Source organism: Mastomys coucha, unplaced genomic scaffold (assembly GCF_008632895.1).
Source record: "Mastomys coucha isolate ucsf_1 unplaced genomic scaffold, UCSF_Mcou_1 pScaffold21, whole genome shotgun sequence".
Classification (NCBI taxonomy): Eukaryota; Metazoa; Chordata; class Mammalia; order Rodentia; family Muridae; genus Mastomys; species Mastomys coucha.
This window is the reverse complement of record NW_022196904.1, coordinates 165501429-165527184: the sequence shown is the minus strand read 5'-3', so window position 1 is coordinate 165527184 and position 25756 is coordinate 165501429. Positions and strand designations below refer to the sequence as shown.

The 25756-nt window shown below is 42.4% G+C and overlaps 1 protein-coding gene across 2 annotated transcripts in view; it reads left to right on the top strand.

The window, feature by feature from the left end:
- Window positions 1-16990, top strand: part of Lipa (lipase A, lysosomal acid type) — a 36405-nt gene extending 19415 nt beyond the window's left edge. Inside the window, exons 5-10 of one of the 2 annotated variants that reach the window (XM_031390136.1) lie at window positions 444-553; window positions 2131-2267; window positions 8084-8230; window positions 9692-9763; window positions 14115-14186; window positions 15009-16990. In XM_031390136.1, the coding sequence (XP_031245996.1) occupies window positions 444-553; window positions 2131-2267; window positions 8084-8230; window positions 9692-9763; window positions 14115-14186; window positions 15009-15242 (772 nt within the window). In that variant the 3' untranslated portion in view covers window positions 15243-16990. The remainder of the gene's footprint in view (window positions 1-443; window positions 554-2130; window positions 2268-8083; window positions 8231-9691; window positions 9764-14114; window positions 14187-15008) is intronic. The other variant, XM_031390137.1, reaches the window with a different exon arrangement.
- Window positions 16991-25756: the final 8766 nt, after the last annotated feature.

The window sequence follows — 25756 nt, the reverse complement described above, 5'->3', positions numbered from 1 at the left end:
CAGGAGCTTTTACCAAAAAACAGTTATTAGAATATGTTTATTCTAACACTGTTTATAATAATGGATACTCAAATGCACACCAGCAGCAAATTCAGTTAATCAAGTGTTGCATATTAGCCTAATAAGATGAGAATAAACATCTATAGTCTCCCATACCAACATGGAGGAAGCCAGGAATGAAAGAAGGTATGTGTCTTCATCCCATTTACAGGCAAAGTGTGCAGTGAATCAAGCTAATTTATAATGTACAACCTTAGAGGTGTTACTTTCAGGATGTACAACTGGATGGGAATGCTGGGGACTTCCTTGGTCCTTGGTTGGTGTTCTGTACTCCAGAACAGGATTGATTATTCAGCCATGTACAATGTATGCTGACACACTACATACTATTCTCTATTTGTGTGCTATTTCAATTAAAGAGTCCATTGTTTTTTGGATTGTAGTTTTGATGAGATGGCAAAATATGACCTACCTGCTTCAATTAACTACATTTTGAATAAAACTGGCCAAGAACAACTCTATTATGTGGGTCATTCTCAAGGCTGTACCATAGGTATGTATACAATAAAGAGGTCAAAGGCAATGTGTCTTAGAAGTGAAATATACAAAAATGACATGGCTTCAATATAGGTTTTTTTTTTTTAATGCCAAGCAGAAATCCTGAATGGGGCAACGGATTTTCAGTAATAATCTATGGAAATTCAGAATTTAGTATAAATTGTTAAGTATCTTAAAACTGAAAGAATTGATGTAGGCTATCTCCTGTTCTGTGTTTTCCAGTTTAAGGAACATAGGGATGTAAGAGGGCAACAAGGAGGGAAGTTTTCTAGTGTCAGAAACCTTAAAGACTCAATAAGAAAATATACTTTAAATGTTAACTGCCCCAGGCTGGGTTCATCTCAGTGTAGAGAGCTTGCCAAGCATGTTTGAATCCAAGGGTCTAACCTGTAGCTCCACCCAAAATACATACATTAGTAATCTAAGAAGTTAAGTCAAACATAACTAACTACAAGGATGATAGCTTATACTTTATAGTTTGGGGAAACTATTTGCATGTTTATAAAACTAATACATTTTCATGTTTGTGTATGTTAGTGTGTGTGTATGTATGTGTGTGTGCAGCACATGTGTTGTTCAGGCCAGGTCTTAGCTGTCTTTCTCAGACATTGTCTGTCATGTTCATTTGAGATAAAGTCTAGACACTAAATAGGCTAGACTGGCTGGGCAGGCAGCCTCAAAAGATTCACCTGTTCGTGCCATCCAGGACCAAAACTAAAAGTGCAGACCATCACACATGGCTTTGCGACATGGACTTTGGGGGTTAAATTCAGGTTCTGTTTGTATGGCAAGCACTTCAAAGAGTGAGCTGTCTTCTCAGTTCAATATGTTTTTTTATTATAAATAAAAGTATAAAATTGTACAAAGTTTAAAAGCTGCAAATTAGCATTAAAATTTAACAAGTAAGTTTCTCTAATGAGAGCGTATTCCATAATTTCTTAGATTTTGACATTAGGTGTTTACTAGCACCGTATTGTTCTCCATGGAGTACATTCTGCAAGGAGACTGGCAAAATGGAAAGCTTGAGTGTTAACATGTTATTAAATTGCCACACCTTCCAGAAAATAGAGCTGTACACTCGTTACTAACAATCCTTCTTCATGCCTAGGTGACTTGTCTGTTATAATCCATTGTTTCTAAAGTGTTCTAGGGACAAGGAGCATGGAGCCATCTAAGAGAAGTATAAATGATGCCTTCCAGCAAGGGCAGGCCAAAGGTGGCTTTTGAGTCGGTGGTGTTCTGCTTGGATGCTCTGCAAATTAGGGATGGGAAGAAGGGGAGGAGTAGGCCTGTGGAGAGGAGCTGCAGAAGTTCCCGTTGCCATGGGGACAGGGAAGCCTTTCTGTTCTCTTATCTTCTTCCTGTGCATATTGTAGGCTTAAATCTGGAACCAAATTCAGTGTTTCTGAGCCAGAGTGCTTTAAGAACTCTGTTCAAGTGTACAAGGGAGGTGTCACTTGTATAGTTCCTGGGCTGCTTCTGTATGGTACAATGGCTGACGGTTCACATGTTCTTTTTTGAGGAATTCCTAGGAGATCTATCTAATTTTTTTTCTTTTCTTTTTCTCTGCAGGTTTCATAGCCTTTTCACAGATGCCTGAGCTGGCAAAGAAGATTAAAATGTTTTTTGCCTTGGCTCCTGTGCTTTCTCTCAATTTTGCTTCGGGTCCGCTACTTAAATTGATACGCTTGCCGGACCCTCTAATTAAGGTACTTGGGTTTCATCTGTTTCACGTCTCCTCAGATACTCTCCTCTGAGTTGAAAAATTGGTCATTAGAAGAGAATTGGCAGTGTCCTCTGTACATGTTCTTATTAGACCAGTGGGTGTGCATGCCTTCACCCCTCCTTCCCGCAGACGCAGCTAGGGGGCTGTCCCATTAACTCCACACTCAGCTGCGTGTTTTCATAGTGAACATGTTAGTCCAGTTCCCTACCCACCACACAAGGAGTGTACAAGGAAGTCTTTGAAAAAGTACCTTAAGTGTTCAAAGAGTTGCTTTTCATCTGTAGGGCATGTGGGTGTGCAGGAGTGGACAGGAGGTAGGAGACAGGAAATATACCATTCCTATGTGCCTCTAGCTAGCCATGCTGAACACCATCTAGGACATTATCTTAATAGAGCATATTTTATAATATGACCCTTAAGCATATTAGTGCTTAGCCCTAAAACTATGCAACTCCAAGTTGTATTCACAGGGGGAAACAGCACTAGGGAGAAGGAATTTGAGTTCTTTAAGACTGGATAGTCCATTATTCCTCTATTATGTATTTTATATAGACACAAATGCATGGGAAATCCTATACAGCATCATCAGTAGTCATATGCTGTGTATATTTTTTCATGTTTTGGTTGTGAGCCTAACCTTTAATGGCTGAGCCATACCCTCCAGCCCTGTAATGGGTTTTTGACAATGAGAAACCATGCATTGGATTGTGGTCCCAACAGATTGAAGTAAAGCTGAAAAGTTCCTATCAACTAATGATATCATAGTCTAACATATAATTGACAGTTTGTGATGATGCTAGTATACAATAATTTATGGTGATAAGAGTTATCTAAAAGTGTCAGGCATATAGTTTTGCATGTTATTGATGTCATAGTTGGCTGTAACTGCCAACTAGACACTGCCTAGGGTCATTTAAGAGTCCTAATTGAGGAATTATCTAGATCACATTGACTTGTGGCATGTCTGTGGGGGATTGTTTTAACAATTAATTGATACAGGAGGTCCCAGGCCACTGGGGGCAATGTCATCCCCATGCAGGTGGTCCTGGGTTGTGTCAGAAAGCTGCCTGAGCATTAGCCTGTGTGTGAATCAGGGAGACTCTCAGTGGTTCTCACCTTAAGCTCCTTTTCTGACTTCCCTCAATGATAGAATGTGAGCTGGGTGTAGAAGATGAAACCCAGCTCTTCTCTCCTAGTTTGCTCTTGGTTAGTGTTTTATAACAGCAACCAAAAGCAAGCCAGAACAATGTCATCCTTGATAAATCTGTGACTGATGTATTCATACCCTTTCCTTTTAATCATTATCTTAGCATGTACTCCTTGGTCTTACAAAAATGCTTATTGCAAAGGCATGTAGCCCGGAGCGACAACAGTGGACTCATGAGTCTCACATTTTCACCACATCTTTGGTTGTGTCATGAGGTTGTGTCAAGTGATTAGCCTATACCACCTAGGATTGTGTAAGGATATTACTGTGTGATGGTTGCACAATGGTAACATTACTTGAGAACTTGGTTCTTAGAACTTCTCCGTGATATTAAGTGACCCAGTACTTCAAGGTAGGTGTAACAACGCTCCCTCTCGGGCTGTTTTTAAAGTCTTTCACAGGAAGCATGTACTTTTCTTTGATCTTAAAACCTGACAGTTACTGAGGTGGAAGAATCACGGTGCCATACTTCATTTTCTTTTTAACTGCTACTCAGTAGGTTTTGGGTTAGAAAGAGCTACAGTAATTTAGTCAGACTGTGTGGTAGGAATTCATTGTACCAGCAAACATGCTGATAAAACTTTGTTTTGACTGTCTTTGCTAATAGTGCTGATTTGTATTACAAACACCTCAGATGTTACAAGTACTTCCTAACCACTAGGCCTCTATAATGCCTTTTTTAGGATTACTCAGCTTAGAGGTCTTTTCTTACAGACTCCACATATGAATTTATGCACACATAGATGCACCAAGAAAGATGTATTGTTTTGCTTCAATGTGGATGGTATCCAATTGTATTGTTCTACATGTTGCTTATTTCTCCCAGGCAGAGCTAGTTTGTGAATTGATTTTCTTTTTTTAGATTTATTTATTATTATACATAAGTACACTATAGCTATCTTCAGACATACCAGGAGAGGGCATCAGATTTCATTACGGGTGGTTGTGAGCCACCCTGTGGTTGCTGGGATTTGAACTCATGACCTTTAGAAGAGCAGTAGGTGCTCTTAACTGCTGAGCCATCTCACCAGCCTGAATTGATTTTCTTAAAGACAGTTTTTGATTATAAAGTCTTGCTATTAATTATCTGGACTGCTGTAGACATTCAGGCTGGGGAGTATCTCTAGCATGGATACAGGGGAATGTGGTTGCTGCTGTAAGAATGAATGTTCCAAATCTAGTTTGTTCCTTAGAGTTAGCTTTGTAAACCAAGAAATGTCACACGTCCTCCCAGCCCACTTTTGAGAGTACATTTTGTAAATTCCCAAGTGGGGACTAGGGATCTATCTTTTAAAAACATTCTTTGTGATTTCTGATGAAGACTTTGGGAATCATGGCTTAAGACTAGAGTGCTTTATGGCACACATTGGGAAAGTTTAAAAAAAAAAACTCACAAAACAAAACAAGGAAAACAAAAAGCAGACAAACAAAAACGTGAACAAATGTTCATAACATATTTAAAAAACATGAAAAAATGCATACTGCTTTTGTGGAAGTAAAGTGTTTCTCTCCAATACTTTGAAAACAATACAAAAGTATAACTTACCAACCCATCAAATGACCACTTTGTAGACACTAAACGTGGAGGTGTGAATGGGCTAATTTTTCATGTCACATGAGCTTATCTCCATGTGAAATTTACTTCCTTGTCCTTTTTAGCTAACTCTTTCATATATTGCTTTTCTGAAGAAGATCATCCAGGCCTAATTGATGTCTATTCTTAGGTATTGATACATGGTCCAAAAGAAGATTGATTTAGTAGTGTACTGGCTAAATTTATGTCAGCTTGACACAGGTTACCATAGTTTGGGAATAGAAATTCCCCAACTGAGAAAATTCCCCATCTCAATTGTCATGTAGGCAAGCCTTTGTGGGCATTTTCTTAATTAGTGATTGATTCAAGAAAGTGTAGACCATTGCTAGTAGTGCTACCCCTGGGCAGGTGGTTGCTTGCTATAAGAAAGCAGGTTGAGCAAGCCATGAGGGAGCAAGCCAGGAAGCCAGACTCTGTATCAGCTTCTGCCTCCAGGTTCCTGCTCACTGTCAGTTCTTGCCCTGATTCATCCTTAGATAATGTACTGTGACTCGAAACTATATGCTGAAATAAATACCTTCTCTTTCAAGAGAAAAAGTATTTTATCACAAGTAATAGAAATCCTGACAGACAGAGATCACAGGTTGTCTGCGGATGGGTAAATTTTCTGGAAGAAACTAGAATAGAGTATTATACATTTAAAGTAGTGTGATATTTAAGTTGCAGATCAGATAACTTGTGGGCCTGTATCTCTTTGCCACCAATGCCTGTGGCTGCATGACGCATTAGTTAAAAGGAGGCAATGCATAACCGTGAGATATTTTATTATAGGAAAGAGAAAATAGGCCTGTCATGACCATATGGAGAGAAAGAAAGGAGAAGAAGAAGAGAAGAGGAGAGAGAGAGAAAGGAGAGGAAGAAAGCAAGAGAGAAAGCAAGAATGAGGGGAGAGCAAGAAAGAGAGGAGGGCATGAGAGCAAGAGAGGAAGCAAGGAAGCAAGAGAGAGGGGAGGGGGCGAACCACCCCTTATAGTGTGTGAGGCAGGGCTATCTGTCTGTGGAGCAGGGCATGCCTGGCTGTGGTTAGATGACTGGGGGTAGGATCCAGCTAAAATGCTGGGAGCTTGGGGCATTGTCTACACACATCTCTTGTGGGAGGCTGTGAGATATTGTGACTGAAACAGGAGCCAGGGTCCCAGGAGTTATGGCCGAACACCTCCTGTCCCTTGCAGGCAGAGATACTGCCAACTGGGTCACTGGAGTTCCAGACTTATTATTCGACTGGCCCTGGCTGACTGAACAGACAACTGTCTTAGAATAACCGACTTTTTTCTTAAGGGAGGAGAAGGAAGCTCCACTTCCCCATCTTGTGGATTAGTGGTAAGCCCGAGCAATAGAACGAGTAGTGGTTCCATGTAGTGCTGAGCTCAACGGGGACCTTCAGTTTTGTCAAAGCTGTTGATATTCACCCATCATCCACTTAGAGGGGGAAGTGGCTGCATGTGCAGCTGCTTTCATTTGAGTTTACAGCTTCTGCATACTATTAACTAGCTTCTACAGGCAAATATGTTGCATGTCTTTGACCTTTTTGGCTTGTAGAAGCATTGTCCTAGTTTCTGCCTTTACCATCATTCACTGCTTTCTCTGTGTACATGTCCATCTTTGTGGCCATATTTCTCCTTTTTAAAAGGATATTTGAAGGTCAAGCCTCTGTCTGAAAAGACCAAATCTCCAAATACCGACATTCTCAAATATAGACAGTTAGGACTTAAATGTCGGTTTTTAAAGGGGTTATAATGCAACCCACAACATTTCCTCTGTCAATATTTGAGTTTTCAATTCTTGCTTTTCCTGGAGTTGGTAGGTATAAGCAAGATGACAAAAGGATAGAGAGATCTGAGTTCCATATAACGAAAACCTGTCTCCTGTACATGAAAGTCTGCCTTGAGAATGTAGTGACAGTCCGGTTGTACGTGTGCACAGATTCAGTTGACTATTGGTTAGGGACAATGTACACTGAGAATAGGAAAACTTCTTTTACAAAGAGCCAAAGAGCATGTGAATTGTCTTCTGTCATTGACTATTCCTGTCTTGCCAGAGATAATTCATAAACTGGTACTGTGGGTGTATTCCCGTAAAACGTACAGAACCACATGTGGCGCTGGAGGCAAGTGAGGCATAATGAATTGTCTAATGTGTTCAGAGTAATTATTTAATGGGCACAGACACAAGGATTCTGAAGGTGGATCGTAGGAATAATGACACAAGTGTGAATGTGCTTGCCACTGAACTAAACTGTTAAACAATGATTGAGATAATACATCTTATGTGTTTTACTATCATAAAATATTTTGTAATAAATTAACAATAATCATGCATGGTAGCTCACAGCTACAATCCCAGCCTCTGGGAGACTGAGGCTGCAGGATTTCTATCAGTTTAGGGGCAGCCTGTGCTATATAACAACTATAAGGCTAGCCAGAGCTATACAGCAGGACCCTGTTTTGAAACAAATAAACAGTAACCCACCTGTAGGGGGCTGGATTTGGCCCATATGAGAGTGAGGGGAAACACACTTAGTTGGAGACTCAGGATCTTCTCAGAAGTCCTGTTAGGGACCATCAACAAATGGTCCTTGTCATCTCTCCCTTTTAAATAGTCTACTATAAACTTACTTAGCTTTCTGTCTCTGTCTTTTCATTGTAGGGACCTGTTGTGGGTCTCTAAGCACATCTGATTTAGTGTATCTCATAGGTTTCCTGGTTTGAATGTTGGTGCATTGCCATTGTGTTCCAGAGGCCCCTGTGGAGATGCTTGTATGCCTGTATTTCTGAAGACATGTGAAGTTGGAATATCAGGTCGAAATGCTGACCCATTCTCTCCCTCCCTCCCTCCCTTCCTCTCTCTCTGTCTCTCTCTCTCTGTCTCTCTGTCTCTCTCTCTCTCTGTCTCTCTCTCTGTCTGTCTCTGTCTCTGTCTGTCTCTGTCTCTCTCTGTGTCTCTCTCTCTGTCTCTCTCTCTCTCTGTCTCTCTCTCTCTCTCTCTCTTGTATTTTCAGGACTTGTTAGGAGAGAAGCAATTTCTTCCTCAGAGTGCCATGCTGAAATGGCTGAGTATTCATGTGTGCACTCACGTCGTCATGAAGGAGCTTTGTGCAAATATCTTTTTTCTGATATGTGGCTTCAATGAGAGGAATTTGAATATGGTACGTAGTTATATTATCTATGGATGTGCATATTTGTGTGAGAGATGCAGACCTGGACCCATCAGGCATTAGAGTTTCATTTGAGAAACATGAGCACCGGCTTTAGCAAAGGGTCCCGTCTGCTGCCGCCGCCTTTCAGCTCACTCTTCTCAGCTTCCCACACAGAACGTGTATAGAAGCAATCAGTGAGTGGAGCTGCCACAAGTCAGAATGTTGATATAGCATGGATTCTAGTAGTGTGTTTCCCAATCTGGGGTTTCTACCCTGCCTTTGACCATTTAGTTCCCAGATAAAAGACACACGCAACCTTTTACATTTATTACCAGCTTCAATCAGCACAGTATCTGGACATATATCTATCATTTGTGCTATTATGCCTATCTCTCAGCCAATAATCCCATTATATATCTTGCCACGTTTCACCTGGGCCGCTCTTAACTCCAATTAGCCAATCCATATGACTCACCTAACCTATGACAGCTTTCTCCTCTCTTCATCTCCCCCTTGTGGTTGTCCTCTGCCAAGCCCAGGAACCTTAAACCCTGCCCATATGTCTTCTGCCCAGCGATTGGCTTGTCAGCATCTTTATTCACCAGTCAGAAGTAACTTAAGGGCAAGTTCACATAGCTTCACTTGGGTCAATGTAGTGTGGACTCTCTAGTCTCTGGGGAAACCAGGTGTTGGGGGCCTGTGTTAAGCATTACAACACAGGGCAACAGACCAACCCCAACATGTTTCTTTTAAAAACATGTTTAAATCCAGAGTGGCTATTCATATGTATTTATGTTTGTTATGAATTGTAAACCTCTGGGTTGTGTTTCTAAATGTATTTGTGTCTTAGAATGTTGAATTTTGAAAAGAGGTTTTAAAATTCTGGAGTAAAGCCAGGCATGGTGGTGCATTTCTGTAAGTCCAGCACTTGGGGAGCTGAGTCAGAAGGAGCTTGAGTTCAAGTCTGAGGCAGAACCTCTCCCCCACCAAGCAGTCGGCAGGGAAGGGGGTAGAGACTTTTGAAAAGTAATACTTTTACTTTCCTTAACATTAAAGGGAGGCATGGTACTTAAATGTTTGGCAGTCTAGGGAAGCAGGAAGAAGATAAGAAGTGACCAGTGGCTGCAACCTGTTCTCCATGGCGCTTACTCTGCTGTGCCTTTCCTTCATAGGTCCACCCTCTGCAGATGTGGAACCTTTCCTTCATAGGTCCACCCTCTGCAGATATGGAGCCTTTCCTTCGTAGATCTACCCTCTGCAGATGTGGAGCCTTTCCTTCATAGGTCCACCCTCTGCAGATGTGGACATTTTTCTTGGATATATTCGTAGTCAGATAGGCTCTGAGAGATTAACAGTCTGGAAAAAAGCTGTTTAGACTTATATTATTTTATCCTGTGAAGAGATAAATGTACTGATGAGTGTCACCTTAACACTATTTCCATTCTCTAATTCATCATATTCATCTTTCAGTCTAGAGTGGATGTGTATACAACACACTGTCCAGCGGGAACTTCTGTGCAAAACATGTTACACTGGAGTCAGGTAAACAAGCCGGGGGTACCGTTGGGCTCATGTGCAGTTAATATTTGGTAAAGTTGGGACTGGACTAGCCAGGGACCCTCAGAGCATTGCTCTGCATGCCTTTCCCCTTCTTACAATTATGGGTGCCTGTCACTGGGTTGGTGCCACTTTTGGTGTCTTCCACAATATACTTTGAGTTAGGCATGGATGGGTTCATCAGACAGTTATCAGGGTCGAATTGTTTCTTTCTTTTCTCCTCAACTTCCTTCCCCTTTGTTTACAACTCAGATTTATATATCCCTCTCCTATGTTCCCTCCTTTTTTCCTCCCTATTTTTAATTGTATACTAGATTTATTTTTTCATGTTTGATGAAATATGGTTCTTTGGGGGACAGAAGCTATCATTTCAGCAGTAACCCATGAACCCAGTGTGCCTGGAACCTCAGTGGACATACCAGAGCCATGGCAATCATGTATGATAAGGAGGGTCACTAAGTTTAAAATAGAATTTTGGTCATTTTATCACATAAGCAATGTATGCCAGTTCCAAAGCACTTAGAGTTCACATACAGATAAAAAAGGTAAGTATTTTCAAATGGAAATAAAATTATTCTAATCCATGTAGAAAGTAAGGGCACATTTGAAGTAGAAACTGTCTCCACATTTGGGACAGGTAATTTCTCTGAGTTTGTTCGGTGCCTTTTGTTAAATCATTTCAAAAAGAAGCAGCTGTAGGTAGAATATGTGATGCTCAAGAGGATTATTTTTTTCCTGCTATGGCTTTACAACTTGCTTTCCTTTTCCCACTTGACAGTAATGGAGGACATATTTTCCACCATAGGATATATCTTCGAGAATGGTCTTTTACAACTAACTCTATCCTAACCATGAAATACTTTGCAGCTTAAGCTTCAAACCAAGAAGTTCTAATGGTGTCTTAGAAAACAGTTTCTGAGTACTGGGCAGATACCACTTGCATCAGAACTACTGTGTTCCTTCAAGGATTACACCTTTTACAAAAGCATTCCTTCAAATAAAAGTAAGGCATGGGATTGCAAAATCAACCATAAACACTGATTTTTAATAATGAAGAATATGGGGTTAGGAGTTGGCTCAGTGCATAAAGGAACTTGCTGCCAAGCCTGATGATCCAAGTTCGATCCCTAGAACCAACAAGGTCCAAGGTCAGAATGTACTCCACATCGTCCTCTTTCCTTTATATATACACACAGACACACAGAGACACACACATAGCATACACAAATAAACTGAGATAGGTAAGATACTTAAACACATAAATAAGGGCTGGATATATGGCTCTGTGGTTAAGAGCAATGGCTGCTCTTTCAGAGATCCTGAGTTCACGTCCCATTAACCACATGGTGGCTCACAACCATCTGTAATGGGATCCGATGCCACCTTCTGGTGTGTCTGAAGACAGATACAATGTTCTCATATACATAAGTTAAATAAACAACTTTTTTTTTAAATAAATAGGTGGATGGATAGATAGAAACATAGATACATAGTTACATAGATAGCTAGATAGACAGATAGATAGGTAAATAGATAGATAGATGATACATAGATACATAGATACACAGATACATAGATAGATAGGTAAAACAAACGTGTGGGTCAACAGATGGCTCAGCAGCTAAAGGGCTGGCTATGCAAGCCAGGCAACTTGTAATCAACCCCCAGAACTCACAGAAAGTTCTCCGACCTTTACAAGTGCATACACTGTCTCATCTTGTACACACAATAATAACGATAATGATAATAATAATAATAATAATAATAATAATAATAATAATAATAATAAATCAATCCTAGGTTCCCAGAGATTCTAATGTATCTGGACTGGAGCATCTGTACTTGGGTATTATTTTTGCATTTTCATTGAGATGCAAGTTGTACAACTTGCTACGTTTTTTTTTTTTTTTTGGCATAACCTACAGTGCCATTGTCTCAAGTCTGATAGGAAACACTTGCCAGCTCCAAAGCACCCCGGTGTTCCTGGCTACTGCCTTCCGTGACAGCAGCTGACCTGCTTCCTGTCACTGCACTGTGCTTTGCCTCTGCTGGAGTTTGTGTGAGGAGAAATATATATTATAATGCATTGTTTTTCTGTTTGTCTGGCTGCTTTTCTCAACATAATTATTTTTGAGATGATCCATGTCTTATTTATCTATCAGTGGTTCAGTCCTTTTTATTCACAGGATCTGTATTTTCAAAAAGTCTATCAGCCTCTTCCACTAGGCAGGTGTGCAAGTCACTGATAGAGGTTGGAGACTTGACTGTAGAGCGTGGTATGAGCTGCCCTCTCAAAAGCTTCTCTTTAGGAGCTACCCCTTAGGTTATTATTGTGTCAGGAAAGCTAAATGTCAGACTGCAGAGCTTGGTGTGGCTTATAACGGGACCCCAGAATGCAAGGAAAGCTAAATGTCAGGCTGCAGAGCTTGGTGTGGCTTATAACGGGGCCCCAGAATGCAAGGAAAGCTAAGTGGGTCAGTTGATAGAGCATGCTGTGGCTTGGAGCAGGGGCCCCTGAATGCATGCCATCTGTGCCATGGTTGCAGCTCACACTCACCACTTAGAAGGTGCTTTAGACCCTGGGAAGCACTCAGATTCACAGTGTCCTTCTTTCAGGGCCCTGCTACACCCAAATGTATGTCTGTTATGGTCACGTGTTTTCTTCACAAGTCCTTACACTAAATTTCCCCGCCATGTGTGAATATTTTACCTCTCTATTTGGACATGTCTTCAAAAGGGCCCCGTTCCCAAGGATATCTCAGCCGGGCCTTTCAGGGGCCCTTGGCCATGTTGAGATTGTGGCTGCCCCAAGACTATGCTATGTCATTGTCACAGAAGGGTCTTATTTCATTCTCAGTGTCCCTGGCCCCCCATGAGCACTGAGTTTGGATGAGAGCAGCTGAACTGTCTGTAATTCAACTGTCTGCTGATTCTGGCCCCTGTAATCAGCTGATCTCGGTCAAAGTCTGCAGGCTGAGGGCCATAGCATCGATCTCTAGCCAAGTTGCGATTTCAACATTTCCAGATCCACAGCTCAGTGGAGACGGCCCTTTGCCTTTTGCCCTTCTGCTTACTGTGACGTCCCTCTGTCCATACAGGGGTTACTCTGTACAGCTATTTCCTAGTGTTTTCTTGTTACTGCTCTCCTGCTGGGCTCTCCCACTGGGCCTTGATACCATGAGTCAGATGGCTCAGCTCATGTTCACGGTTTTTTTTTTTTGTTGTTGTTGTTTTGTTTGTTTGTTTGTTTTAAACTTAGTCCAGGACCCTAGTCCATGGATGTCATACGTGCCCATGAAGGCCAGATCTTCCGTCCTCCTCAGATATATCTGCCTGGAAACACCCTCATAGACACAGCCGTGCCTAGAGATGTCTCTTACTTAGTTAATTCCAAATTTAGTCAAATTGGCAATCGTAGCATCCTTCAACCCGAATCTGACAAGCTTATCCTCTTGTTCCCCAGCCGAACCTATTCTTGCCTCTCCACACCCCCACCCTCCAGCCCTGCCCAGAGTCTGGGTACTTGTTTCTCTCGGAAGAGTCCGGGCCTCACCTGGCTTTACCATGCTAGCCACTGCCACTGAGGACACTGATGAACATAGACTCCTGGGCCTATCCCACATCTCTCCAGGATCTGAATTCTGGAGGTGTGTTCCTAGGCCCTGCATATTCTGACCTCATCATTCTGATGTCATCCACTGTTTGAAATGTGCTGTTTTTTGTTGAAAAAAAAAAAAGGCCATTTGATTAACTCTTTAAAATAGTGATGATAGCTGAGCACATGAACTCAGGCTAAGTTACAAGCTAGTCCCTGCTCACCTGGGGCTTTATCCACGTGCCTGACATGTGAGAAAGCGGTAAATCGAATTCTGCATACATGTCACTAATTTCATTGTTGTTTGAACATCAGAGAACATGCTGAGTGCACACCATGATTGTTATATAATGACACTTGTCGATACAGCTTTACCTACTCACAGTCAGAACCATTAAGGTGCATGGCCATCTCCAAATAAAATCACCAACTCTTTAAAAATGCCCAAGAAGCAAAGTTAGCATAAAACCTCCACACAGATAAAGTTCATCTTATAGGGGTAACCCTTCTGGTCATAGCTGCTTTTCCAACCATTCACTCAGAAATTCAGTCATGTAGTAAAGGAAGCCATAGTACAGTTATAAATTTATCTTAAATAATTATTTGGAAATGATAAGTAGACCTGGATTGCGGAGTAACTTGATTTCTGAGGACCTAATTAATCCTAGCAACCTCTTATATTATCTTATACATTTCAGTGTCTGCTAAGTTTTTTTTTCTCCTCCAAATTTTATTTTTTAGGTTCTTAAATACCATAAGCTTCAAGCTTTTGACTGGGGAAGCAGTGAAAAGAATTATTTTCATTACAACCAGGTAAGACTTTATTTAAAATAGGCTTTGAAAACTCATCCCCGGAAGCCAGCCTCGGCTTCCAGAACTCAGTTGGGCTCAGCTGCTGGGGGCGTGTTCTTGGCAGAATTGCCTGGTTATGGCGTTTTCCCTCAGACCACCGATCTGTCAGTGGTGGTATGGCCCAAGTCTCCTGTCTCCATCTTCTGGCTGTGCGTAAGGGGTCATTGTGATTTAGAAGGATCAAGACCACACCCCTTAGCACCACAGAGCACCTGGCTGCTGCCAGCTTGCTAGACTCGAGGCCTCAGACATATTTCATGGCTTTTAGGCCCTTTCTTCTGTGGACAAATAAAACTTTCATTTTTGATCACTGAGTTTCCTAAAACATGAGGACCTTTCTCTCTGCTTTTCTGAGTTCCTGAGATAGCCCTTGCGTGTGGCTTAGAGATCAGGACGTAGAAGCGTGGAGGATTTGTGTGGTTTCTCTTGCATTCAGAGGGAGAGGGCGTGAGGAGATAATGCCACAGTCCCTCCCCGTTCAATGGGCTCTACTGCCTTGACTCCACTTCTGGGGAAAACTGTGATGCTCCATTGGGATTAAGTGGTCCCTACAGTGCAGCAAAGGGGACATCTCCATAGCTCCCCTTCTCTTGTAACGACTACCTGAAAACATAATGAAAGCAATTCTTAAAACGTGTTTTGTTTTTTTAAATTAAATTTTTACTTTCAAATCAGACTTACTAGTCATTTGTTTTTTGATAGAGGTTACCTTTATTCAAATTAAAAAAAATCATAGTGGGAATAATCAATCGCAAAGCTTTCTACGACTCTTTTCTCTTGTAGAGTTCTCCTCCCTCGTACAACATAAAAGACATGCGTCTACCCACTGCCTTGTGGAGCGGGGGCCAGGACTGGCTGGCGGATGCCAGTGACATCAGTATCTTACTGACTCAAATCCCCAAGTTGGTGTACCACAAGAGCTTTCCTGAATGGGATCATCTGGATTTTATCTGGGGTTTGGATGCCCCCTGGAAGCTGTATGATGAAATAATCAGTCTGATGAAGAAATACCAATGAACGCCAGACTTGAGTAGGGGGAAAAGAGGGGGGGTGTTTGCTTAGGGTGTTTGCTTAATTTCTGTAAAATACTTGTGTTTTCCTTGTCTAGATCATTCATATTTTTTATGTGCAAGAAAATGATGACGTCAAAGATGTACATTGCTCTCTGGTTAATAAGAAGCACTCTAGCCGTCTTCTGCTTCATTGTGACTGACAAGCTATTGTCACAACCAGGGATGCCTTTTAAGTATTTAGAAAGTATGGGTGTTACGTGAAAAAGTCTCTGGTGAAAAAGTCTCTGTAATCCTTTTGTTTACCTTTTACGGTTGTTTTCGGTGCATTTGTGCGGTGCATATACATGCATATGTGTGTGCTGGCCAGACCTCCCTTGTGTGGAGGGAAGGGCTCGCATCTTTCCTCAGTCACTTCCCATCTTACTTTTTGAGACAGGGTCTCCTGCTGAACTGGGAGCCTGCTGTCTCAGTTAGACTGGCTGGTGGCCAGTGAGCCTCCAGGATCTGCCTGCCTCGACCTTCTCCCTCGACAATGCTGTGGGATGGGACGTCCCTGCCAGCATTTTTACACTGATTCTAGGGCCAGGAACTCAGGTTCTCATGCTTGTGTAACAAGCCCTTTATTCACTGAATCGTTGCCTCAAACCCTCTGTAATTGAAAAGCTACTCAGTGGCTCTTATAGTCCCACCTAACACAAGCCAGCACGTACAGGACATTTCAAACTTTTGTTTGCTAGCAAAAATAAATAAATCTGCCAGTGACTTCAATGCACTATGCAAAGCTCCTTGCGCTGAGCTTGACACGGCAGCTCAAACCTGTAGTCCTGGCTCTCTCTCCTCAAACCTGCAGTCCTGGCTCTCCGGAGATGGAGATGGGAAGACTGCTGTTAGATTTAGGGCTCATCGAGAGAGTGAGACTTTGTCTCTAGAAAACCAAAGACAAAGGAGAAAAAAACCCCAAAGTACTCAGTTCTCATGCCTTTGCCTTAGAGGGCTGTCTAGTCCAGAATTCCTGTGTTTACCTATCCAAACAACATTTTCATGTTTTTTTATTTTTATGCATTAGCTACCTAGTGAAATCCAGTGTTATCCCAGCTCCTCCAGGAGTAAATATTCTCTCTTTAGTTTCATCAGACCTCAATAACAAAAATTTTCAGGCCAAGCCAAAAAAAAAGAAAAAAAAAGAAAAAAGAAAAGAAAGAAGAAAAAAAAGAGGGGGGGGGAAGAAGCTAGGCTCTTGAAAAGCAGTTTGCACTGATTAATAAAAAAAAAGAAAAAAGGAAAAAACTTGAAGATTAATACAATGAGCTATGTTGGTTCCTCATGTGTGGTCTGGTCACTTTTCTGTGGAGAAATGTTCTGTGGAAGGACAAACCACTAATTTAACAGAAGTGAATATGGCTGCCGTTATGGTGCCTGCACGAGGCCAAAGCTGGTTGCCTGTGGTCAACGTTTCGATCCCTTTTCACACAAATGTTTTCAGCTCAGGAATTTCGCTTTGAGAATCAGTGTTGTGTGCACACTATTTTACTGAGCCTGCATTGGGCCTGTGTACGGGCGGCCCATATCTGTTCACTTGGATGTCATCAGCTGAACAATTGATAAGTTTTCTGATAGTCTGCATTAGTTACCACAGATGCAGGAATATTATGTGATGGTGGCTCATACATACAGACAGAATGATACAACTTTGTAACAATTTAAGGGTTCATATTTAAACTTTCCAATAAACCTCAGCCTCACAGGCCTGAACATCTGTGTGCTGGTGTTTGCTTTTCAAATGACTAGCCTATACTTTTTCTTTTGACAGGACCCAAGATTTTCTTTCTCTACTCGCCCCAACCCCCGAAACTTCAATCACATAGTCCATGAACAATTTGGGAGAAAGGAAGGGGAGGCTGGGCCTAAGGTGGGATGGGTCTGGCTGCCGTGGTCTATGTTATCGAGATTCAGTTCAGACCAGGCAATAATGAAGCCCTTCCCCAGACAATGGCTGGTTGCGGGCAGAACCTTGGATTGTCACCCCTTCGACAGTGGTCTGAAACAGTGGGTACATGCTTGCTTTGAGGTAGATATGTGAGAACAAGGAGCACTCGGGTAGGCCCACGGATTGGAACAACGTCCTTGCGGTTTTTCCTGATGGTCTCAGAATGGACTGAAGGACTTTCTGGTGCTCTCTACTGCCTGCCAAACTGGAAACTTCTATAGAGAAATGGGTGGAGAAATTGACAGATAAAGATACCAGACGACTGCTCTTGTCACAGTGGCTTTCCATGCCAGTTCTCTTCTATTTGTGTTCTCGTCCTGGATGCATAAGCCCTTGTGGCCAACACTCCCCTCCCCATCCCATCCAGGGTCCTGCTAGGATCAGCTTTGTGTGTTCTAGGCCAGCACTCCACTACTGAACTGCATTCCCCCCAGCCTACATAGTGTTACTTAGTTTCTCTTGGAGTCTGTGAGAAGGCCTCTGATGGTTTGGTGGGGACTCCCTGGGGGTCTCTTCAACAGGCTTTGTCAAGTCCTAGGTTGAGCAGAATATAAAGATCTAATAAGGCTGCAGCCTACGGGGAGGAAAAGTGAATATCCCATCTCCTTGGGATTGCTTCCCTGTAGCCTTTTGGCCAAGATCAAGGGTCTTATCACCTGTCTATTTGTGGCTCTTCTAAGGAAGGCTCTTCTGAGGAAATTGATGAAGAGTGGTGTAAAGAACTCAGCCTCAGAGGGCATTTCTCCTGAAGCTAATCAAGCCTTAGAGAATGGACAAGAATGATAAAGAAATGCATGCCCACTGCCCTGAGCCCAAGGAGGCAATGCCATGGACCTGCCCTTTGCCCTAGATAATTAGATAACCAGGCCATAAAGAGTGCATGTGTGCATGCAAGTGATGCAATAATGTGAAAAGAAGTGCATGAAATAATGTGTGGACTGCCCTAGTTGTGATTGGCTGAATTTAGCTTAAAAACTCCGGTCTGGCATGGCAAAATTGCTCACCTCCTGAGAGTCCGGCGGAGATACTTTGTGGGGAGAAATAATCTGTGTGAACCCCACTTGGATGTGGACACCCGCTGCTCAGACAGCAAAAGCCTGCACGCTGCAGCTCAGCTCTAGAGAATCCGGAGCTAGTAACATCGAGTTGCACCTCACCGGCGTACCGCTGGGGAGCTAGGGATACGCCTGCCAGACTGGAAACGTTAGTGGGAGAGTGTTTGTGTGAATGAATGAATGAATGAATGAATGTGGGCCCGTTTTACCATTTATTTGGTTCTTGCCGTTTATGAATAAAAGTACTAGAACCTTTCTACCGGGTTTGAGGAATTTGTTTCTGCTGTGCTTTACGGTCCGAATAGCGACAAATGGAGAATGAATGGGGAGGAAAAAAAAAATCACTGTTTGTTTGTTTTTTAATTACAATGGGGGGGGGGGGCGGGAATCACTGTTCTCATGCCCACAAGAGGGCGCTCTTGACTTTACTTGCAAATCTTGCCAGCGACCATACCTTTTGGTTTGCTTTATTTTATTTTGAGGCTCTCACTATACTCAGGATTGTCTGGAAATTGCGGTCCTCCTGCCTCCCCTTCTGAATGTTGGGACTAAAAGCTTGTATCACCAGATCCAACTCTTACAACAGCTGTTAAAGCTTTCTTTGGGTCTTCCTCTTAGGAACTGCCCAGTTGGTAATTCAATAATGGCTGTGGCTGTGGTCATTTCTATCCAGGGTAGCAATTATTTTTTATATCATTAATATCATCTGAAGATGTTTTCAAGGAATAGCTATCCACCCAAACATGACTCGGAAATAAAAACTAGGTGTGGGCAGTGGGCAGATAGGAAGTAGAGAAGCCTTTAACAGAGGACTCACACTATTCAGAAGTACCCAAGTTTATTAGTTTCATTGTCAAAACAACGAGGATTATTTTGTATTTGTGAACACAAAAGATGTTGACTTAGTAAATAAAGACATTTCAAATAGTAACTTGATGGTTTGTCATTTTGAAGAATGATTTGTCTTTATTTTGTGTCTGAGTGTTCAGTTTGCACGTATGTGAGTACACTGCATGTGTTTAGTGCCCCAGGAGTCCAAAAGAGGACACTGGGTGCCCTGCTACTGGAGGTGCAGACAGTTGTAAGTAGTCATGTGAGTATGGAGTCTGAACCCAGTCTGAATCGGAGTTCTCTTTACGAGCAGCCAGTGCTCTTAAATGTGGAGCCATCTCTCCAACCCCTCTCATTTATTCTCTATTATAGAGAGAGATTTCAAGACCAGAAGCCACTTGGATTTCTTGTGATGCACAAAAGGCCACCCAAGGAAGCAATTATCCCAATGAAGGCTTTCAGTCATCACCCAGCAGTATTTGCTGTATTGTGTTAGGTGCAGATTTTAAGTCTATTTCCAAACTAGTCAAATGGAACTTTTGTATCAATTACATTATAAAAAATGTACTTTGCATGTTTTAAGCTATGTGTTCTCCTAAAACGTTGATCATGTTGATGGGGGGAGAAGTAGGGGGCTGGTGACACTTTTCTTTCTTTACAGGCATAGTATGACTTTTTGATTAGGAGTGACTGTATGTGCTTGCTTCAGAGAGGCTGGGAATAGTTCCATTGGTGTGGACAGCACCGCGTGATAGGTCGAAGCCATGTACATCGGTATCTGGGTTACTAGGAGCATCGAGGGAGCTTGGAGGCTTTGCAAGAAGAGCTGACATCCCTTGGATTCTTCATTAGCATCTCTACTATTACTTTCAAGGTTAATTAATGGTCCCTCAGGCTTTTGAAAATTACTACAAAAAAAAAAAAAACAAAACAAACCTTCGATGTTCTTTTTGAGAGCTGGCTAAGACCTGACTCTGAATTTAACTCTTCATCGGGTGTAGTTGACTCTTTATCTTTAATTAGGGCTATTCTTGGCATATCTGAGGCTGAATATTTAATTCTTCGTCTTTGAAATGCAATGTCATGTTATCTTTGAGGTCATTCTGCTTCTTTGGTCCTTGCTGCTAATCTTTCATATATCAGAAGAGAGTTGTTTCAGTCAAGTATCTGTCTAATAGTCTCACTTAGGAAAGCTAAATAAATAAATAAATAATAAAAAACCCCACCAAACTCATTTTAAAGAGAATATATCATTAGCTTTGCTAGCTAGCCACATGCTATATTGGTGGGGCTTCCCAAAGACTTTTGGTTAGTTGGTACCAAATAACTCTGAGATGGAGTTAATTACGTTTGGACTGTGGTAATACCTGGAGGAGAAGGGATTCTTGTCTTTGAAGGCTGGAAAAGGGTTCAGGCCAAGATGAGATGATAAAGAAGAAGTTTTAATCAAATGGAATCATCCAAGACTGTTCCGATACCATGTGAAATTATAAAAAAGCCATTCACGTGGGTAAATGTCCTTGAATATCAGACACAAATTGCATCTGCTAGTGTTCCCATTAAACACATGAAATTAATAAATATCAAAATGCAGAAACCTATTTTATCTTCAAATTTGAGTATGTTTCTTCTAAAATGAATATGCAGAATCTTTAGAACATTCTTTAGGATGGGAGGGCGTTGGAGGTCAGTGACAAAGTGAGTGCTTCATATGTATTAGGCTTCATCCAGGTTTCTCTGTAGTTCACAAGGAGGTAAGGGGGGAGGAGACTTGTAGGAGGAGAGAGAACCAATGTGAAAGAAGAAAAAGTGAGCAACTGAGAGAGGACAGACATTTTCTTAGCTTTGCAGAAATAAATCCTAGGATCCTTGCTCTAGAAGACTCTACTCACTTGGAAACTAGTACATTTTTTGCGTCTGCAGAAACTCCATTAGGCTTGGTAAATTCAAGAAAACTCTTCACTTTAGCACACACCATACATGGCTCGACTTTGTTCTGGTTCAGTAAGTTCTGTTTAAGTCACCTGGAGTATTCTGCCTGCTTCTCTGGCATCAGGAGTGGTTAGTTAACTCCTTGAGACGGTCGCGTATCTATGTTGGGCATGATATCTGTCCTATGAACTTCATGGACAGGGGCTGGAGGAAGACAGCTGTTCTTCAGCATGTCTTGAGGAGCAGGGGCCTGGGAACAGGGCATCCTGAAGGCCTGGCTCCAGGCTTTGCTTCACAGGTTTGATGTCCTAAGCATGTAGAGATATACAGTGGTAGAGGACAGAAAGACTGAAACAGCAAGATCATGAGGCAGCACCACAAAGTCCTGGCAGTACAGATGATAGTTAAATGCAAATCAAGCAATACCATCCATCTTTTATAGGGTGCAAGCAGATCCAACACATCCAGGCATGAAAAAGAGGGCAGAAGCAAAGAACAATGTGTGCCTGACAGAAACCCAGGCCAGTCTGCCGAGTACAACCCGTTTATAACTGTCGTGACACATTTGTCACCCTAACATTGTGAGCTCCTCAGCTCATGAGCTCTGGTGGTCCCTTTGGATCCTTGAGTGGCCCACATTGAAGTTCTTTTTTTTTTTTCTTTCCCCCTTTAAATGAACAAATCCCAAACCTTCCTCTCTTCTCTGAGATGTGCAGCAAAGGACCACATTTACTGGGGATAAAAAAGAAGAAAGTTGGGGACTGGCGAGATGGCTCAGCGGGTAAGAGCACTGGCTGCTCTTCCAAAGGTCCTGAGTTCGGATCCCAGCAACCACATGGTGGCTCACAATCATCCGTAATGAGATCGGACTCCCTCTTCTGGTGCATCTGAAGGCAGCTATAGTGAATTACGCTGGAGCAAGCAGGTCCTGAGAGAGCAGGCTGGCAGAGGTCTTGAGTTCAATTCCCAGCAGCCACACACATGATGGCTCATGGCCATCTGTACAGCTGCAGTGTACTCATACACATAAAATAAATAAAAAAAAAAAAAGAAAGAAAAAAGTTGCCCTAATAGTGCAAGTGGAAACAGCATAGGATTGTAAGAGGAATTAAGGAGTCTGTTTTTATCCAACTGGAAGAAACCAATTGATCGGGAGGCCAGAAACCTGCAGCTCCCCAGCCTCCCATTTTGCTTCTGTTAGCCACCAAGGAACCAAGGAAGCATAAGAAAAACCTGTCCTCTTTCCTTTTGTACATTGCCTGTCAATAATCTCAAAGCTACTTCTTACTCTTGTTTCAGCAATGGCAGATATACCAGCAGAGGGTCAGAGTGTTCCCATGGCACACTGGAATCTCCCCTTCTCCTCCTCCTCCTCCTCCTCTTCCTCTTCCTCCTCCTCCTCCTTTTTCTCTTTCTCTCTCTCTGTTTCTCTCATCTTTTCCCTTTCTCTTCCTTCCCTCCCTCCCTCCTTCCTTTCTTTCTTCCTTTTTTTGAGGACTTTAGTGAGTTTATAGTTTTTCATTAAAATATTAGCATACCAGGCGTTAGATTTTATTGTGGTGTTTTCTGACAAAGAATATTTTAGTAGCTTCTTCTTTTCTTCTCATCTCGTCTATTTCTTTACTTCCCCCAAGTCTCCCTTGTAACCTTCCCCAGCCTCTTTTTTTTTTTGTTGTTTTTATATCACTCATGTCCCTTTGGCCTCCACTCCTCCAGCACCTCCTTTTTAACCCTCCTTTGGCCTCCTTTCTAGATTTATAGGCATTACCTCTTTTTACTCCTCTGGATGCACATACACATTACAAGTTAGGACATATGTATGAGCACAAACATGCTATCTTCTGAGTTGGTACTGCCTTATTTAATGTTATAGTTTCCAGGTCTATCGCTACTCTTGCAAATTCCAGATTTTAATTCTTTACAACTGAATCAAATTCCATTGTGTGTTTGTATAACATCTCCATCATAAGTTCATCTGTTGATGGACATCCAGGATGGTTTCATTTCTGTGCTATTGTGAACATGGCAGCAATGAACATGGGATAGACAGGCATCTCTGTGGTAGTGTTAGGAAAAAGAATGTAAATTCCAGGCAAGAAATCACTCCATATACTTACAAGTAAAGGAAGAACTTTTATAGCACTTGACTTGTCTGGCTGGGCTAACACCCAAGCAAGAGCCAGGCCCAATAGAATATTTTGTTAGCTTATATACCTATATATACATATATATAGGCATATGCATCTTATATACACTGTCATGCTTAAATCTCTTTCAAGTCTGACCCCAGGTTACACTTAAACACAGACAGGAGACTGCAAGTCTGGCTGCTTAGGCAGATAGGGAATTAACACAGCAAAGATATTATATATTGCCAGAATTATTTTAAGTGCACCAGTATTGTTCTTTTTCAAATATATGTTACCAACAGTCACCTTGTGCACTTGACATAACTATGATTTTCCTGATAAGAGCATAGGGGACTTAATGGCAGACCAAAACTTCATGGTAGTTGTATCCTGACACTACCCACCATGAGTGAGCTGTCCATCGAGGTATGCCTTTGGAATGGGAATCACTGCGTAATGGTTGCTCATAAGTCAGCCAGCTTTCTCCTTTGGCATGGGAACCAGAGACTAATGGCTGGTCAATCCTGGTGAGTAAACATTTATATTCTATGCACCCTAGACGTCCCTTATCTCTAGCAGGTCTGGTTAGCGGACTACCTTTGGAGTATTTTGAAGGCATCAAGCATGCCTTTAGCTAAATTCCACTTGAGTGACTTCATGTTTCCTATACAAATTCCTTTTCATGTCAGTTCCAGCACTTTGTGTTTCTTTTACACCAATAGGATATGGTCCTTTAGTTTATGGTCCAGAGTGCATAGCTGGGCTATATGCTAGTTTCATTTTGATACACAACCCCATGCTGGTTTCCATTATGGCTGTAATAAGTCTTATAAAATTGTTTTTCTTTTCTTTTTTTTTTTTTTTGAGGCTGCTATACAGCTCAAAGCTACAGTTTAGGGTCCATGGAGAATGAAGAATGTGCATCTCCTCCAACAGTGATAACTCTGGAACATCTACCAAATGGGAATCCTGAATTATGAACTTTTCTATGTATAAAATGAACCTGTTTATTATAACACACCACACACACATACACACACACACACACAAACTGGGTATATGTTGGGCCCATTTATTGTTCCATAGTTTTACAATATGTGTTTGCTTCTTATAATATATCTTTTTATCTTCATGTAAAAAAAATCTTATTTGCATTTAATTCCAAATATCTTAGTGGTTACCTGTGAAGTACAAAGTTAAAATGATTGTGTTGCTTATTTCCTTTGGTTGTATGTGCTAAGTCCTTAGACCGAGAGCTGCGGAGCCACAGTAATGGGGTCACCGCCTCCTTTCTGACAAATGTGGGAGCCAGTTCTTGATGAGTGTGAATCACAAGTAACAATCTTGGCTTGTGCCTGGCAGGGTACAGGCAGAAGTTACCGTCCACCCCGCCCCCATACCCTTCTTTTCAGGGCTTGCAGCAGACTCCTAGAGCTACAATGGCTGTTTTCCTTGGGAAATCACAGAAGAAACACAAGCTTGCATAAGACTATGTCAGCTTCCAGCAGAGAAAAGCCGCTGTAAAGACACAAATACAAGAAGAAAACACTGGGAGAATGACCCCTGGCTTTTCTCTGGGGTCTCTTGTACCACGTGTCAGCCACCCGGGTCTGATTTCTGTGCTGGGCTCTCTTTGGGAGGGAGAGGGGGACAGGTTCTCTCCTCGGACATAGTACTGACCCCCTGTGCTCAGTCCTTGGCCGATCTGTCCCAGTGTCTGAGAGGGCGTCCAGGAGCTGAGGAGTAGGGAAAAACTGAGGGCTGGTAAAAGTCGGAGCCTGAGGGACCTCCAAGGAAATGGCAGGAGAGATGACACATCTCCCAGGAGGCTATGAGACTGCGCAGACCATCCCCGCCACCGGCCTTTGAGGTTTGGCCCAATCGAGTGAACCTTTGTGGGTGTTAAGCCCAGCATCCTCCGTTCTCCAACCTAGAGCAAAGGCTGGCAGTGCTGCCCTCTGGACTGCTGCTTTGAGGATCTGATCTCTGTTCAGAACTCCATGGGCTTTAAGGACGGTTGTCCTTAACGACAGAGCCTGACAGTCGTCCGCGCCAAAAGGCTGCGAGCCTGACTGCTCTTTTTGGGAGGATGCCAGGTTCCCTCTCCGTAAGGGACTCAATTCGACCCAGTACCAGCACTGTGGGGTGAGGTGCGCACACTCAGAGATCCCCAAGATGCAGAATAAGTCTTTACACAGTCAAATACAGATATTTTAAAGCCCAAGGATTTCTGCTCTGGTTGGGAAACAGCACTTTCTGAGGGTGATGAACTCATTGTTTGTAGGGATGATGGTAGGTGAATTGTCCCACGGCAGAATCGCTCACTCCTGTGTCAATAGTGCGCCAGCTGAAAAAACGAGCAAACAGTTCTTCCTGCCCGGGGGAGGGGGGGGGCGGCTTTAAGGACCGCTGCATGCATGAAGTGAAGATTTGACGCAGCTATAAGCCAGGACATAGACCGGAACCAAATGCATAATTCGGGTTATTTAAGCAAAATTCTGTGGCAGGGAAAGGGAGGGAAGGAAGGCTGACGTCACTGGGGGAGGGGCCGCAGTCCTAAGAAAAGTCGGAGGGACTGGGGAGA